The 17,944-nt window shown below is 37.5% G+C and overlaps 1 protein-coding gene across 1 annotated transcript in view; it reads left to right on the plus strand.

The window, feature by feature from the left end:
* Positions 1-664: 664 nt before the first annotated feature.
* The window catches only part of LMO7 (LIM domain 7), a 39,916-nt gene continuing 22,636 nt past the window's right edge, over positions 665-17,944 (plus strand). Inside the window, exons 1-11 of the mRNA XM_062514795.1 lie at positions 665-894; positions 1,334-1,633; positions 1,994-2,281; positions 2,538-2,738; positions 3,208-3,924; positions 5,441-5,470; positions 7,753-7,870; positions 9,011-9,153; positions 10,512-10,965; positions 11,726-12,049; positions 14,930-15,044. Coding sequence (XP_062370779.1) covers positions 680-894; positions 1,334-1,633; positions 1,994-2,281; positions 2,538-2,738; positions 3,208-3,924; positions 5,441-5,470; positions 7,753-7,870; positions 9,011-9,153; positions 10,512-10,965; positions 11,726-12,049; positions 14,930-15,044 — 2,905 coding nt within the window. The 5' untranslated portion in view covers positions 665-679. The remainder of the gene's footprint in view (positions 895-1,333; positions 1,634-1,993; positions 2,282-2,537; positions 2,739-3,207; positions 3,925-5,440; positions 5,471-7,752; positions 7,871-9,010; positions 9,154-10,511; positions 10,966-11,725; positions 12,050-14,929; positions 15,045-17,944) is intronic.

Below are 17,944 nucleotides of genomic sequence, written 5' to 3' on the forward strand. Positions count from 1 at the left end.
AGTGACACTGGATCCCTAAAACAGCACTCTAGCCTGTATTTCTCTGCTGGTTTTAAAGTTCAACACCCACTTGTAGTCTAAAGTCACAAAGATTGTGAGGTTCTAGGTTTTGTTTTATGTGAATAACAAAGTCATTGAGCAGAGGCTCCATGGAGCACTGCTGATTTGTGCAAAGCAACATTTAGCCATGTTATATGTGTGATATACCCTGAGCTTCTACTGGATCTTAATCTGGTGAGATGAGCACATTGCTATATTATTTGCTGTTAACTTGTCTTTGTTAGTAAATTTATCTTGCAGATACTATTTAATTAAAAAAAAAAAATCAGTGCTGTTTTTTTGTCTTCAGTCTGAAGGCCAGCACTTTTTTTCCTGCAGGGAGCAGTGATAATGGACGAATGGAACAAATGCAGGAGGACTATGCAAACTAAAATGACTTTAATGGATTTTATCACAGCTTTGCCACAGAATTCTAAAAATACCTCTCCTACTGTCTGTCAGTAGCTCAGCAAATTTGCAGCTGAAGCATCTCAAATACAGAGATAAATTGATTTTAGAAGACTTTGATCCAAGTTTTAGCTACAAGCACATGTCTAGAGAATGATGTTTGTATCCTCCCTTTTTTTTCACTTTCTTCTAAGGTTGCGACAGTGACACAGACTCGGAACTGCCTTCCAAAATGCATGACTCCCATAAAGACGACAGGTCTTACCGTAGGATTTCTGTGATTGAACCAAAACCTACCACTGACTTCAATCGTTTCTTACCCAACAAAAACAAGCAGACAGCATATGTGCCAGCACCTTTAAGGAAGAGGAGGACGGAAAAGAATGAGGACAACAGGAGAAGCTGGGCAAGTCCTGTTTTCACTGAGTCAGATGGAACGTTTTCAAGGTACTGGTGTGTGGTCTTAGTAAAGTGGGGTTTGATTTAGAATTTTTAAAATAAGTTACTTCTTTATTAGTTAAAGAAAAGCTGCTCTTGCTGCACTAAAAATCAAGTATTTGATTTTCCATGTTTTATCAAGGGGGACGTTTTTGTGTGGTTGTGTGGTTTGTTTTTTGGTTTTGGTTATTTACATTGCTTTTTGATGTTTGAGTAATGTTTTGAAGCTGGCCAGACTCCATATGTATTTAAATGGTCTTAAATGCAAGTTCACGAGAGACAGACCTACGGTTTTAGTTGCTTGTTAAAGCTTCCAAAATGTAGTGACAAATTTCAGATGTCCAGCTTCTTGATGCATACAGATGAGATTAGTGGGCAGTTCTTGAGTTTCACCATTACCTTCGTGACTTCACTGTATTAATTCTATTCCTGTTTCGGTCAACCTCAGTGGACGTGAAACGAATCCTGTAGCTTCCTGCCAAAATAGCAGAGCAGAATGTGGGCTCACAAATCCAGCTTCCCTCCAGACCATCTATGAGTATGACAGTGGCTCTGATTCAGAAGAGGAAAGAAGGCTGCCCGACGTTGTTTTGGATGACTTAGCAAATCGTAGATTTCTAGTCAAAAAGAGCCCTGTAAGCTCTGTTGCACCTGGACATCATTTCATGTTGCTCAATGACTCTCCTAAATCTTGCTCGCGAGAAAGTTATCCAGCTGGTCCACTAGCTGCAATGCTTGAACCACTGAGGTCAGAGATACTAATCCATGATCCAGTAACTATTGCGTTGCCTAAGTCGCAGCCCTTAAATAACTCCATAAAGTTAGTCTTCTAATCGGCATTTTAACACAGCTGATAATTTGATACGCTTTTTCTGTCAAATTTTATATTTTTGTCGGAGGAGATAGGATGCTGATATAACCATTTAACTTATTTTAAAATCTCTTTTTATTTAATATATCTTATAATTTCTGGTGCTGCAGTGATGAAATTGAGAACTAATATGCTTCATTCACAAGGCTGAGCTCCTGAGCCAAAAAGCATGTCTTTTTGCATTCCTTATGTCAAGTTGCTCCTAAAATATCTTAACTGATTGGATATTTTGAACAGTAACCAGAGGAGGCAGAGGCAGTTGGATACTAAAGAGGAAAACAAACCAAGAGTTAACAATCCTTCACAATTATCTGGGTATTTTGATGAGGACGAGGAAGAAGTAGGCATCCCAAACATTGAAAAAGATGATCTGTATTTTCGCAAGCTAAGTTCTTCAGTGCCAAATACAGTTGTTGCTTTTGACAAATTTCTTCCTAAGTTTTGGACTCCAGAGGAAGAATTGCTATGGAAAAAAATCAAGAAATCCTCTTTCAAACCCTGGTATAAAGAGATTCAAGGGTTCAGGTGCGTTTTCATGCATGCTTGTTTCTGTCCTGTGTGCAAAGCCTAAATAAAGTGTAGTTCCATGACTCTGAATTTTTAAATTCTCATTGCCAGTGGAACAGCAGAATATGTTTTATTCTTTTTTTAAATAATTGAAATATTATTTTTGTTATACTCTTGCACGTGTTGCACTGTTACCACTGTGCATTTTACTCAATGAGTACAATTCATAGGTTTTTTTCTTTCTCCTCTGCTCATTCTTTGTGCTGCTGCACAGTAGAAAGAGATCAGATTCCAAGGATGAAGAATTTGCTTACAAACAAAGCTGTACCATTGTTGCTAATCAACCAAGACCAAGTATTGACTGGAACAGTAGCTGCAGAAGGGATCAGAATTATAAGCCAACTGCTGAATATGTGGGAAGCTCATTGTCACAGATTGCAGAAGGAAAAATCTTGGAGTCTTCTGATCAGCCCAGGTTGATACTGCTGCATGAGCTGTTCTCTTGATGCGTCAAAAAGAAATGGCTGGATATGCAACAGCTAAATGAAATTAAACCATGTCCTGTGATGTCGGCTTTTTTGGTTATTACTGTTTTGCTGGTTTGTTGGGTTTGGATTTTTTTTTCTCTTTCAAATGTAACCATAAGTTGCTGGCCTTCTGAAACCTGTAAATATGAAAGTGTAACGTTCTGCATAGGGCTACTGGCTTTGTGTGTGAGCATGTAGGTGTGATGTTTCTGAGCAGGTTAGGATGCTGGGATACCTTTGCGTCAGTTGGCGTGTGCTGCGCTACAGTCAGTGGCGGTGAATGCCAAGTGGTGTCGTCATTCTGCTTGGGATACTGCAAGTCTAAACCAAATGTATATTGCAATACGTTGTGATCTGCTTGTCTCTTGCTAGCTAATGATATTTTTACTTCCCTCCTTTTGTTTTTATATGCTTCAGTCAGTTTTCATTACTTCAGGCTCTGCAAAAATACACTGACTACGTGTCTTCTGAAATGGAGACCAGAATTGATCCTACTTCTGGCCCTAGGCTCATAAAATGTAGGAAGAATGTTTCCTTTATACCAGGAGGCAAGCAAGGAGATGAGGAAAATGGCTATCTATATCCAGATTTGGAAAATGATGATTTGTTTGTTCGGAAAACTGGGGCTTTCCATGTGAATCAAGTTGTTCTTCAAGATCCCTGGTATTTAAAGAAAATCTCTGAGCAGGAGCCTCCTCTAGAGGGTGAGATAATTCTGCAACCCAGAGAGGGCCAAACTGTGATTCCAGATTTGGAAAAGGATGACATGATTTTTCGTAAAGTCCTCTCTCAAAAAAAAGAGGTGCCTTTATCAGGTGCTCCTGACAAGTATCACCCAGCACTGTTTCCTGATCCATGGAGCCTTCCAGAAGAGATCCGGTCCAAATTTCTATGTTTACTTGAAAAAAATGCAATACCAGAGGAAAAGAAGAGCAATGGCAGAGTACTGTCACCATCTTTACACCATAAGAAGGACGATATGCTGACCCGCAAGATTGAATCTTGGAAAGTGGGAAGCAATGTCCAGCCAGTAAATTTTATCCCAGGTCCATGCAGTGAAGAAGACTGGAGGAAATGGGAAGCAATCAGGGAGGCCAGCAAAGTTAGACACAAGAAACGGCAGATGGTGGAGAGGTCAGGTTGTGTCCTGCACAGATTGAGTGCCCTTGAACCCTTCCCATTCAGAAAAGCATCATCCTGTGCTGAACCATTCATAGAGTGCCAGTCTGCTGTTTGTTCGTGTCGTCCTCGAACAAGCTTTTTATTTGCTTTGAATAGAAGCTCATGACTGCAATACCATATTTTCAACAAAAAGTTATGAAGTTTTCTAGTTTTAGGCTGCCACTTTGGAGAAAATACATTATCATTCCCTCAGGCTCAAAGTTCTGTATTAGTTTCTTTCCATGGTTGAACAGAAATAGTTATTATTCAAAAGACTGTGGAGGCTAGAATTATTTTCTTTTATTCTACAGGATAATAGGTAAAAACATTTCAGAAACACATGAATGCTTTAAAGACAAATTCTGGAAATGGGCATTCTGATATTCTTGCTTGCACCTAAAAGTTCAAAAATGCTTATAAACTATCCTGCCACAGTTCTGAGATGATTAGATGAGGTGGGGGAAAAAAAAAAGGTGTTTTACCTGCCCAAAGTCATGGTGCATGCAAGTTGTGTGTCTGTGTAATATGAAAGTCCACCATGGCATATTTTATTCTATCCCCCTGTTTTCATACAGTCTCGATTCATTCTTTCCTGGTATCCTCAACATTTCTGTTGTCTGACTGGATACTGCATCTTAAGTACTTCCTGTCTCTCCTTTGAATTGTGAATTTACTGGGAGAGAGTGGGGTTCCAAATGTTTACTTAGGTCTGAAAATACGGCATTGCAAGTTGCAGATCTCCCAGCTGTGCATCATTACTTTGTGACTAAGACACTTCTGTGTTCCAGTTGATATTTTGATGTTGCTGCATTTAATTTTTAAGCTTAATACTGTTAACAAAGTTTGAGCTTCACTGAGAAATATTTCTGAAGTGCTTGGAAATATTGCATGTTTTAAAAACTCATTCAATAGAATTAAATAGTTGCATTATAAAATACTCATATTCAAGAATATTAAAAATCCTCTTGAATTGCCCTGGATTAGTTGTGTTCAAGGATTAATGTGCTAAACTTCTATATAGGATCATTTATTCTGGTACACATCAAGTATTACTTTCAGTTAGTATCAGAAATGGTTGAAGTAACAAGAAAACAACCTCTGTAAGCCATGTTTTTTGTTGGGACTCAAGCTGGCATTAATTTTAATTTCTTGAAATGAGTCTCTTTTGAGCATAATGCTGTGCAGCAGCACTGCAATAAGTGGTGCAGAAATAACACAAGGCTCTATTTGTGCAGTATTGCTAAATGAAAAGTGTTGGAAACTTGCAGGCAGCCTTATTCTGACAATTCTGCCCAACTTTGCCAATCATGCGAGTCCTGGTGTGTTTTTTGACTGGTGTCCAATTCCTGATGTGCTATTCCATGCTGGCTGGTTCCCAAGCTTTCAGTTTCCCCATCACGTAGTGAGAGTGCTGGTCTACTAATGGTGTTAATGTTGTTATCAATATCAAGACACTGAATCTTTTCTTTTTTGGTTTCTGATTTCTCAGACTATTTCAAAAGCTTTCTGATGAGCAGGGGTAAGTTTTATAAAAGCTTGGATGATCGTAATGCTATTTTTTGAGCCTCTTTTCATCTTTATGCATGCACAGTAGCTAAAAACTCATGCTGAAAACCTGTGCATGATGCTTTGTTGTTCTGTTCTTTGCAATTTACATAATGAATGTAAGAGACAAAAGCTATGTGTATGGCAAAAGTTCAATCTCCTGTCTCATGTATTCAAGTTATGGTTATCAGGTACTTTGTAAACCAGCTCTAATGTTTTATTTCTACTGAAATGAAAAATCTGTTGTTCTGAATTTAAACTGGGCTTTAAAACATCAAAAAAGTGTAAAGGAATATTAACAAATATTTTGTTTTGAAGGCTATATAGCTAGAATATGAAAATAATTAGCAGCAGTGGTATTTATCATGGGATTGGTGAATGATCTGGTGTTATTTTATATCTTCCAGGTTATTGAATGCTCAGTGGAAAGCTTAGAGATTTGTGTGGGAATTTAGATGTTGTTTATGATGAACTGCGACTCAGAAATACTTTTTCCATTTTTTGTGTGATGGCATGTTAAGTATTTGAGATTGTATGGTGTTCTAATGATTTTTTTTAAATTTAGATTTATTTATTTAGATTTATTTATTCTCTATTTTTACCCTGAGGCAAACCTGGTAAATTACTAAATGCTTCCAGAGTGTAAAATGGTTCAGAAAAAGTTAGGTGTTAGGAGAGGGACACTCAGACTTGAGTCACTAGTTAGGTTTTTCAGTTTAGACTGAAATTAAAACTAAGATCCAGTTCCATAGTTTGAATATACCTTTGCTTAGGTTATATTTTCTTTAGGTTAAGATTTTCCTGTTTTGTTGCAGGCAGATATAGTAACTCAAGATAAAGAAGTGGAAACTATAGTTATGTAAATTTTCTTGAACTCATCTGGAACAAATTTGATACACCCTTATTTGTAGTATTTGGTTACTCCAAAACAGTTCTATTTGTGATCTAACTTAAGCATAAAAAATGGGGAAAATAACTGTACAAGAAAAGAGTTTCTGCAATAGCAACCAGGTGATTTTTGCTGAATTTGGCACTCTTCTCATTCAGAAAATAGGTAACAACGAGTTAATGTCCAAGCCTTTATTACTAGAAGCCAGAGGCCAGTCTTATGTTACCAATGAAAGTGAGTTCAGCCTCTTGGGAGGAAGTGAGAGTCTGGTTTGTTAGTTCAGAGATCTCTTGGAATGCAATAGATTAGAGCAAGGCTCAGTGCTGAATTTGTTTTGGTTTTTATCTGATTTTCCATCATGTCAGAGAGGTGCCATATTTTCAAGTCCTGTTAGAACTTAGTTACATCCCTCTATAGCTCATACTTTGGATAAATGCATACAAAGCTATTTTTAATACTAAGAAACAAAAAACCCCAAGCCCCAGGAACCTAGCTTTCCCTTTGTATTACACCATTGAACCTTATGATGAAACACCTGCAGTTTGCTTACTGTCTCAGAGCCTTATCTGATCTCATCAGGAGGCTTGTCCTATATCTAAACTAAATGTCCTGCTTATCACTGTAGTGGGAAAGAATAAAGGAAAAAATTGCATGTGGTGGGAGAGAGCATGAAGGGTGAGCTTTGAGGAATTTAGGTTAAAAGGAACTAGCAAGTAGGAGCTCCTGGGGGAAACTGTAGCCATGTTGAAGAAGTTAGCAGGAAGAGATGGCTGCCTTAGCCATCCCAACTTGAATGGAAAGCATCTCAGACGCTTGGGGAAGATCAGCACAGGCTAGTGGGGCCTTTGACATCCATGAACTGAGCATTTAGCAATGAGTTAATCTTTTGGAAATGTGCATCAATAACTGATTTGATGTTATGATTAGCCTAAGGAAAGAAAGAATGGGAGATGGTACCAGGACTGTTACAGGAGAGAAGTCAAAGGATGGGAATTTTGATTTGGGGATACGGGATGCCTTTTGGGTCAAAGAAAGAAACAGTCTCAATAAAGAGTATGACAAGATAAAACAGAGGTAGCAGAGTTCTACGAGGAGCTCAATGTGAATGTAACGAGTGGAGATGTAGAGAGCTGCTTATTTTCTTAACCTGACTGTATTTGCTCAAATACCCAACTAATGATTTGTGTGTTGGCACTACAGCACCTCCCAGTCTTTCTCATTCAGCTGTCCATGTGTTTCCTGCTCCATTCAAAATAACACTCGTGAGCATTCAGTTGTACTAATACAAATCTTTCTCTCTCTCTCTGAAGGTTTCATTCATGTAAATGAGGGATGTTATAAAGCTGAGCTCTCTTTTCCCTTTCTAGGAGTAAATCTTTGAATGATGTCAGTGCAGAGGAGCTGCAGACACTGCGCAAAATCCGTTATGAAGAGCTGCAAAAGATAAAAGAACAGCTACAAGAACAAGATCTCAAGTGGCAAGAAGTAAGGATTCCTTTTCACCTGTCCTTGTGCATCCTGCTTGAAGGGTTGGGTGTCACCTGCCTGCAGTGTCCTTAGTAAACAAGCTTTGGCATGTGTGCAGCAATTCATGGGGCTGTCTTCTGAAACAATCTCATGCAGCTACAAGAGTTTGTGGGGATGCCTGCTTAGTGCAGAACTGAAATTAATTAAAATATCATCCTAAGTTTCTGATTAATGCTTCAGGCTAAGACTTGTATGTATTGTAATGAAGCCTTCAGGCGTGATTTCTGTGGACATAAAGAGAAGTTAGGGCATAGTTTCTTGTGTTATCTGCAATTTTTGAATACTTCTTTTGGAGAAATGATTGGAATGTCTGAGTATTTGATCCTCTGGGAGAAAAGGGAAGAAATTATACTTCCTTGTGCAGATTCTTGAGGCTTCTATCCTCTAATAATTCTGTCTTAAATCCATCTTGTAAACTGTATGGTAGCTTTGCACAGCATCATAAGCATATCTAAAGACTTTTCAATTTATTAAAATTTCTACTTGAAAATGAGTATCAACAAGGAGCTGAAATTAAGAACAAAGCACCAAACAAGAAGTTCATAGTTGTTCAATGTATCTCATTTCTAATATTCAGTACTTTACTTAACTCAGCTCTGGTATTTCATGGACAATATTGTGGTTTTACAGAAATGAAGAAACTACAGAAATATCTGTTTTCCGTTTAGAATTTAAGGCATATTTATTCTCAAGCTAGTGTATCAGCCTAACATAGTAGTGATTTGGAAAAATGATGATATCCCAAACCCTAAAGCCCTCAACAAAGAAATACAGATGGCGTTTGCATTAGTTTTCAATCATGTGTGATTTGGTGAAGTATTTTAATATAAAATTGAAGATGTTAAAGGGGTTAAAAAGTGGGCCAAATAGCATATAGTCCAATAATTGCAGTTGCTAATTTAAGGAGGCAGTGAGCCTGCAACCCTAACTAGAACATGACAACCCTTTAACATTTAGGGGAAAGGTACATGAAAATGTCGCTGTGATGCAGACATTCAAATAAAATCAGGGCAATAAATAGTATGTAATGGCATGCCCCTGTAAGTCTATGAGGCCTTGAGAAAATCTGATGATATAAACTCATGTTATTCTGAATAGGATCTAGCAAAATGGAAGAGTCGTAGAAAGAGTTACACTTCAGAATTGCAAAAGAAAAAGGAAGAGAGAGAAGAAATTGAAAGGAGAGCCTCTGAGGTGTCTGGAAGGAGTACCAAGTCACTGAAGGAAATGCAGCAGGAGAGGTAATGGTCCTAATGGGAGTATTATGTTTAAGAACATAAATCTGGGCGTTTTTATTCCTTGGGATTTTTGAGCCACTTTTACCAGCAAGTTGCAATTGATTCTGCAGAGATCTTGACAATTTTAGTTGCAAAATAAAATGTAGACATCTAGGCAATTGTAGGGCTGAATATGGTTTCTTAATGCACTGTTTGCATAGTATGTTAAACAGTTTTCTCTATAGATGATATTTTACTCTGCTATCCATAAATAAAAGTATTTAGAAGTCAACATTTGCATTCTCTTTAAATTAGTTAAAACAATAGCACTGCTCTGGATAGTTGCCATTTTTACTCATGGATAAAGTTAACTATTTTTCTTCCTTCTACCACTGCATTTGCTATTTCTTTAGCTACTGTGGAGAAATGCAGCCAGAATTTTAATGTATGTCACAGAGCTGCAGACTTACTTGATTTCCCCCTCATGCCAAATTTTTCCTCTTGGTATTTACTTTCTGAAGAGCAAAAAGTGTAAAAGTTAAAATTTTTAAAAGTTTTACTTTAAAAAAAGTAAAAAAAAAGTGTAAAAGTAAAACCTGTGTACTGCACAGTACCATTTCTAGTGGTGACAGTCTTATTTATTTATTTATTTCAAAAGCACATATAACTAAATTGTAGGTAATATGCACATGATGTATTCGTAAAATAAATAAGTCCAATCTTCTTGGATCTCTTTAATTCTTTTACTTATTTGTGAGGGCAAAAACTAGTTGCTTGAATCAAAATATGTATTCAAATGGTATTGAATGTTCAGTATTGATGAGAATCTCATAATTGATTTGTTAGATTATCCTTGTAATGGTTGTTCATTTATGACAAAGGAATTAATAATAAATAATGATCAGCTGAATTTCAGGGCACTGTTTTATTTAGGTATCTAAAATTCAGCATAGCATTTTCATAGAGCAGGAACACCAAGCCCAGTTATACAGTTCAGGTAGTGTTATGGGACTATCTTTTTCCTGTTCTTTCCTAAATAAATCTGAATTTCTGAACGTGTGTAACTTGAATGTATGTATATTGTTTATAGCTATGTGTAGCTGTATCATTTTCTTGGCAAAGATTTCTGTCATGGTGGCAGCCTGATAAAGTGACAGTAGTATATCTGAGTATTATGAGAGTGCTGAAATGGGGAGGAGGTGGAAGAAGAAAGATTTAAAAATATATGAAATACTAATATATTTAAATGATGCTATTAATTTTCATTTACTGGAGATGCATTGTTTTGATTATGCTCTGCCTTAAACACTTACTAGTTGAAAACTTTAGGCCCGCCTGTTTATCGGGTCACTTTGGTATTTTAACATGCTCTATTCCCATAGGGAGGAGAGAGATCAGGATTCCTATGAGCAGCAGAAACAGGAACACAACTGGACGTATTCACTGAATGATGATGTGTTCAGTGAAGAAAAAACACCTTCCACAGCAGCAAAAGATTGGTCAGCACCCAAAGATTACCGTTTGGAGGAAGACACTTGCTACAGCACTAAGGACAGCAAAAGTGTGTACACCACACAACCACCCAAGGAGAGCCTGCCTGAGAGCTCGGCTGCTCGCGAAGCTCCTGCGCTGCCGGAGAGCCTGGAGCGGGAGCAGAGCCTGGCTCTTTTGTCCACTCGCTACTCAGTGAATGCTCAAACTGGGTCAGCTCAGGTTTCAGCTTCTCTCCCCAGAACTTACCAGAAAACTGATACCTCCAGGTTAACATCTGTGGTTACACCAAGACCTTTTGGTGTCCACTCAAGAGGAATCTCCTCACTTCCACGGTCGTTCACGGTAAAATTCTGCTTCATTCCTGAAGTTTGTAAATGTGCGGTCTTCAACAGCTGGGGAAATAATAGTGTTTTGGTTTTATTTAAAAAGTGCCTTCTGTGTGATGAAGGCTGTGTTAATAGAGCAGGCAGTTCTGTCATGGCTTTAGATGTTTACTTGTGTTTCTGTGCTTAAACACACTCCAGGAATTAAAGCTGGTAACTATATTTGGTAAAATATTCTTTTTATTGCTTGTAGTAGGTCTCCTTTGTGTGCTTAATCAAAACAACTGTCACTGGAGGTAATTATCTGGAGCCAGGTTAACATAATTAAGTGTTAAAGATAAATTTTTCAGGTGATAAGTTTCCTCTGCTCTGCTGACTTTGTTGAAATTTAAATTTTATGCTAGGCTAAATTTTGTCTATGCTATAAAGTACTGGAACAGTTAAATTGATTCCCCTATGCCCCATTATTATGATGATTTTCATAGCTTTCTCCTCAATCCTTATTTGTTTCAATTTAAAAAGTAACAAGAATGTAAATAATACTAAGCAGATGACTTTAACAAGTTTATCTTGGGAAGTCTAGACTATTTGTTCTGCAAACGTTTCAAGAAAAAAAATACCAAACCTCTAAGTAGGTAGAAAACAATGGGAACAGGAACTGGAATTTGCTTCAAAAGGGGAGGTGTTTTTTTTTTTTTTTTAAATATAAAGATTGCTGAAAGATTTAAGGATTTGGTTTTTTAAAGCACTTATTTACCATGCTGTCATTTTTGTCCTAGATGGATGATGCTCAGAAATACAATGGAGAAGTAGAAAAAACTAAAAGAACTCAAACTTTGTTCACCAGCATGTCCTTTTCACAACCAGACTCTGCACACTCTCTTTCCACTGGTGCATTTGGAAACAGAGGTGAGGAAGAAGAGGAGGAAAAAGGTGTTCAGTCAACACCTCCTCCTAGTTTGGCATTACCTTTAAAGTCCCAAGACCAAGATGCTGGAAGCAGTATTCCTAAGCCAGAGTATGGCATTCCTTCTGATTCTCTTTCACTTGCATCTTCTGCAGAAATTGTGAGTTCGACAGAGCCTAAGGATTCAAAGTCCATGGTAAGTGTGGAAATAATGTGATTATTTGGTGTAACTGAATGCCACAGCAGAATAAAAGAGAAAATAACTAGAAGTGCAGCTAATGCCAAGTATTTTTCTGATAGAAAGAGGATATCTCAGGGACCTGCTATTTCCTTTGATTTAATTTAGAGGAAAAAGAGTATTCGGAGAAGAAAAAAAAAAATCTCTTTCTGAAATTTTCTCTATTCTTTGTCATGTGCTTAATTTTATTTATCACACTAATTTGAAATACTTCTACATATTGTTTAATGCTTGCAAAAGCTTTTGCTAGTCTCCAAATTAGCACATTGTGCATATAATCAAGTGTGACAGATGAATTATCTGAGCTGCTGTAGCACTCATTTGCACTTTTAAACTGGTGATGGAAAATAAAGATCAGCTTTTCAAAGGCTGGCCATAAACATCAGTATCATACTATCCTTTTTTTCATCTGTTGTGGCATGGGCTTTTGGTTGCAGTGGGTTTTTGTTGTTGTTGTTGTTTTTATTTTTTTTCCACTATTTACCTGAATCTAATCAATGTTCATGTTAATTTTGAAGTAAATCACCATCTCATTTTGCATGTGCTTATTGGATAAGGGGTTGGTATTTTTGAAATATGTATGTTAACTGCAGTTTCCTCCAGTTGATTGCCTATTTCACCAACCATAGCTTTAATTTTTGATACCTTTCTGTACTATCTGATGATTGACAGATCTGCATTCCTGATCCTGCTATAAGACTTAACTGTGCCAGTTGCTTGGGTGAAGGTTGTAAGACCTTGGCTGCTGATTTATGATTTGTCACTTCCCATACCACCTTTTTAGAAATTAATTCACTTCCAAACATTCGTTTTCCTAATCACTTGTGGAAAAGAAATGTGTTGCAGTTTAATACCCTGATGCCTCTTGGCCATTGTAATGAATTTATCATGATTTTTTGAAACTGTGTTTGCTGTATAAGGAAAGAGATAATGATAATATTTTTCTGTAGCAAAATCAGGCAGAGGAATTTCTGTGTGAAAACTGATGGATTTGGTATGAGTTCTTAGTATCTGTTTAAACAAGGCAAATGAGAATAGCATGCACTGGGTCCATTTGTTTTTCTCCTGTCATTAGTTATGAGATTATAAATTTTTCTCCTACAAGTGAGTAATATGGGAAGGTATTGAAATTTTTTTTAAAAAGTTTAAAAAAAAAAAGAAATCTCATTTTTGTTATATAATTTAACAAGCTCTAAGTTAAAGAATGCAAGTTCCATTTGTGTTTGTAGATCATTGCCAGAGAGACTGACATAGTTCACTAGTCATCAGGGCCATAACACCAGGTCTGCGGAGCACTGTTTTAGAGATTACCTATAAAAATTATGAAGTTCAGTGAACAAAGTCACATTACTCCTATGACAAGAGATAGACCTGAAGAGCCAGGTTGGGATGGTGGAAAAGATAAATTAAGACTAGTAATAATTTCCAGGAGCACACTCAAGATTCTAAAGGTTTGTATGTTCTCTAGCCCAGTGTGCTAACCTGTTTAGTAGATTCACTTTTAATATACTCACCTAAGGACTTGAGTTGTATGGCAGCATTTGCAAGCCAGTAGCTGTGTTGTGAATAAAAGACTTAATTTCTACCCTGGGCTGTAACGGGGAGTGTTTTCCCAGGAACATTCTTGTAACATGAGGTGATACCTTGGGATGATGCCGTGCAGTGTTGTTTTCTTCTCTATCCAGTGCTCAGGTGCTGCTGAAACCACCTCTGGCTGCACCTCCCTGGGACTCTGGCTAGCTGCAAATGCTTGTGCAGTGCTCACTGTAGCTGCCTGTTGCATCTTACCAACATAGGAGCTTGGAGGAATTGGCATAGGTCTCTAGACTTTTAAATATTTAAAGTTGGGGAAAATTAATCTGACTCTTCAGGAAGGCTGGTTCACTCAGGAACTACATTTAATACATGTACATTTAATACATGTGTGAAAACATGCAGAGTTCCTTCCATGCACGTTTTACTGGAATATAGCTATTTTGACATTGTTTGACAGAAAAATATTTGTCTTTTTATATCAATGTCAATGTCATGCTGATGAAGTGCACAGCATGCATTTGGGTATTTTAATAGTTCTTAATGAGCTCACATTAGGATGTTAATGCATGGAATGCATGCTCTTAGTATAGCGTGGGATTGAAAGCAAGTGTTACAAGATTTTCCCATTCAGTTATTCTTGTTGCTTCAAGTGGTGATGTTAGATTTTGATTCAGATTCTGGAAGCATCTTGAATTTCCATTAAAGTCAAATATTCAAATTTAGCTGATTTTGGGATTATTTTAATTATCTAATATCTCTTTACAAAATCCATAGCAAGCTGGTAGTATTTCACACAAAATCAAGAAGATGACTGTGCACTCAAATAAACCTAGTTGCAGTACTGAACCTAAAGGAAACTGGTGATTCTCATGGTAGGATATGCAAAAAAAAAAAAAAAAAAGAAGAAATTGATTATGGTTATCTAGTTGTTCCATACCTTCGATGTTCTCTGAGGCAGTACATGTCATAAATTCACAAGACAACCCATGAAGAATCATTTGAGGCTTTAATTTCCTCCAAATTCTTACATTTTTTAGCATTGTGTTGCAAAACATTTAAAACAATAGAAATGCAGAGTGAAAGATACGTGTAAAAATATAAATGTAAGCTGAAAACACCTGTTGGAATAAAAAGCAAATGAGTTAGTTAACTGACTTCAATGCTGTTTCCGTTGTCTGTGTTGCTAATAATAGATGATTAAAGTGCACATTGTGAGCAGCCTCACTTATTTAGAGGATAAACTTTCCCTCATTTAGATTCCTGTGATACCAGATACTGTAGTGTCATGTTGTTTTTTTTCAGGAGCAGTTCAGTGAAATGAGAATCAGTATAAACCAGAGACCTGGCCACAGCCGCAGCTTTGGGTTTACAACAAATTGGAGTTCTTCAGGAGCCATTGTACAGACAGTTGAAGAAGGTAAATGTGTATATATGCACAAATTTTTGTTCTTATGTTGAGTTTGCAGAGGCTTCTAAATTAAGACATTTGCTGCTAAGAATGCTGCAAACATTTTAAGACATCAGGTATAGAACTGAAAAGTCACTATTTAGTTTTCTGTTCTATTTCTGTGAATCCTCATCTCTTGAAACAGGTTGAATTCAGAAATACCAAAATGCATTTTCCTAATCAAGGAGGGTATAAATATGATTATTTGTTCACTGGCCCTCTTACAGAACAGTATTTACTGGCAAATGATGACTTCTAATATTCAGACCATTTCTTTCAGCTAAGTTCACTTCATGTGCACAGGAAACTTAGGAGCTAATACTCTATTCAATTTCTCCTTTCTTAGTCATGCTAAATTTTGGAGACAGCTCATATTTTTATGAAGTTAGAAGTTGCAACTTCTAAATTGATTTCCAATGCAGTTTTTTTGCAGTTGTTTTAATACTGAGGGAAAACAATTTTGTCTTGAGATGACACATATGTAAAGTTTATTTCTAACCTTTAATGTTCTTCTACAGAGAACAAAAAAAAGGCAACAAAACCCCAAGCAAATTACATATAATGTTTGTTTTCTAAACAATGGTCTTTCCCATTGCCTGTAATACTTGAGGAATATTGAATTGTGCCCTTCTTTCCAGCTAACAAAAGATTATCCTGAGAAAGGAGAAATAACTAGAAACTTAATTTAGTTAGCCCTGTATTATGCTTCCTAGAAAGGAAACAATACAATTTAACAGCAGTTAATGAGCAGTCTTGGATTTTTTTTTCTTTTTCAAATTCAAGAAGTGAAGAGGCCTTTCTTCACTGTATCTGTATTTTTCATAATTAGATTTGTTCTAGGATAACCCTCCTTGAGGCAAGGGTCTGTCCATTTGCAGTGGCAGCTGAAAAGGAGAAATCTGAAGGTAGTGAATGTTCCTGCTGGTCATTCACAAAGATCCATGTTGGCTCTGTCCCAAGGAGAAGGTGAAGGCCTTGTGTTTGTTATCTTGGTTATGCTTTATTACCATTCTCACAAGGAGGGGCAAAAAGTATAGATAGAGCTGAGAATGGACTGTATCTCAGTGTTCTTGTTTGTAGCCTGTCTTCAGCACTTTTTTCTTCCAGCAACTGTCTCACCTTGTATCCTTATTCAATAGCTGTAGCTCCCTGTAAACAAATGAAGGATGAAAGAGGTGGATGACCCATTGAAAGAGAATTATATGCTTTCAGCTGGGCACTTGAGAATGTTGTATTTCTTATTTTTAAGGATAAGTCATAGGATAATTCAGCTTGGAAGAAATCTTGGAAGATCACCTACAGCAACACACTGCTCAAAAAAATGTCAAGATGGAATTCAGGCCAAGGGCCTAGGGCTTTTTACCCACGTGGGTTTGAGACCCTCCGAGGATGAAAACAGCACAGCCTCTCTGGGCGTAATCCTCTCTGAGAAAATTTTCCCTACATATCCAGTCAGACCAATCTTTGTGTCAGTTTATAACCACTGTTCTGTGTTTTCCTGCCATAAATTTCAATGAAGAACAGGCTTTCCCTTCTAAGGGACCTTCTGATATGTACTGGGGGCAGCTGCTGTTAGGTTCTCCTGCAGCCTCTCTTCTCCAGGCTGAACAAGCCCATACTCCTCAGCCTTTCCTCATGGGTCAATTGCTCCAGCCCTGACCATCCCAGTAGTTTCCCATTTAACTTGCCCCAGTTTATTGATGTCTCCCTCACAGAGGAACACCAAAACTGGGCACAGTGTTGTCAATGTGACATAAGAAGTGCTGAGTGAATGGAATGGTCACTTGTCTTGATCATGTTAATGTTCATACAGCCCCAACACTGCCAGGGCCCCCCAGCCTTGCTCTCCAGCCCATCAATGCCCAACCTGTACCATCACTGGGATTAGTCCTTTTCAGGAACAGGACCCCGCATTTGGCCTTGTTGAATGTCAGGTTCTTGCTCTGAAGAGCAGCCCCGCCCCCCCAGTGTATTGGCCACTTTCTCACTTTTGACAAGGTTTGAAAACTTGATGAGGGTGTGTTTTACCTCCTCCTGCGTATTGGTGAACACATCAAAGAGGATAGATCCCTGGATACATCCTGATGAGATCCACAAGTAAGCAGCCCATGGGTTCAATAAGAGCCATTAACCACTTCCCACAGAGCCTGACACACCAGCCAGTTTTTCACCCATCTGGTCGTTCTGCCCATCCCAATTTTGATAACAGGATTCTGTGGAATATCACGTCAACGGTCTTATTAAAGACAAGGTGGATTGTAACCACCTCTCTTACCCCCATCAACAGGGATCTGGTCAATTCATCATTGAAGATAAGCAGGTTGGTCAAGTGTGATTTAGGCTTGGCAAATCCAAGCCAACTGTTCTAGTCACCTTTTTCTCTTTCTTGAGCCCACAAAAGCCTTCCAGGAATACTTTCTCTGATTGTATTGTCTTCTTAACTAGCTGTATGATTTTCTTGAGATAATACCCAGCACATATATTTTTTACTACTTACAGATGACTATGTATTCTACATATGCTATTCCTTTAAAAAACCACTAAGAAAACTACTTGGTAGGGAAAACTGACTTGTTACAAGTGTTCTCAAAAAGCTAAGAGTTAAGCTCATAACATATTTCAGTGAGCATTTACTACATAAAAAAAAGGATAGTTCTCAGTTTTTACAGGAATTTTCAACCTTTACACTAAAAAATTAGGTAAATAGAAAGCTTTAAAGTCATTAATCTAGACATTGTTCTGCCAACTTCCCCAGTGCCATAGAATTTTTATTGTTTCAGTCCTTCCCCTTTCACTTTCCCTTTGCAATAATTTTTTTGAGATTGTGTTGATATAGGAGTGCCTGTCTGATCAAACACTTGTAGTCATGT

The sequence above is a fragment of the Cinclus cinclus genome, chromosome 2, assembly GCF_963662255.1.
Source record: "Cinclus cinclus chromosome 2, bCinCin1.1, whole genome shotgun sequence".
Taxonomy (NCBI): Eukaryota; Metazoa; Chordata; class Aves; order Passeriformes; family Cinclidae; genus Cinclus; species Cinclus cinclus.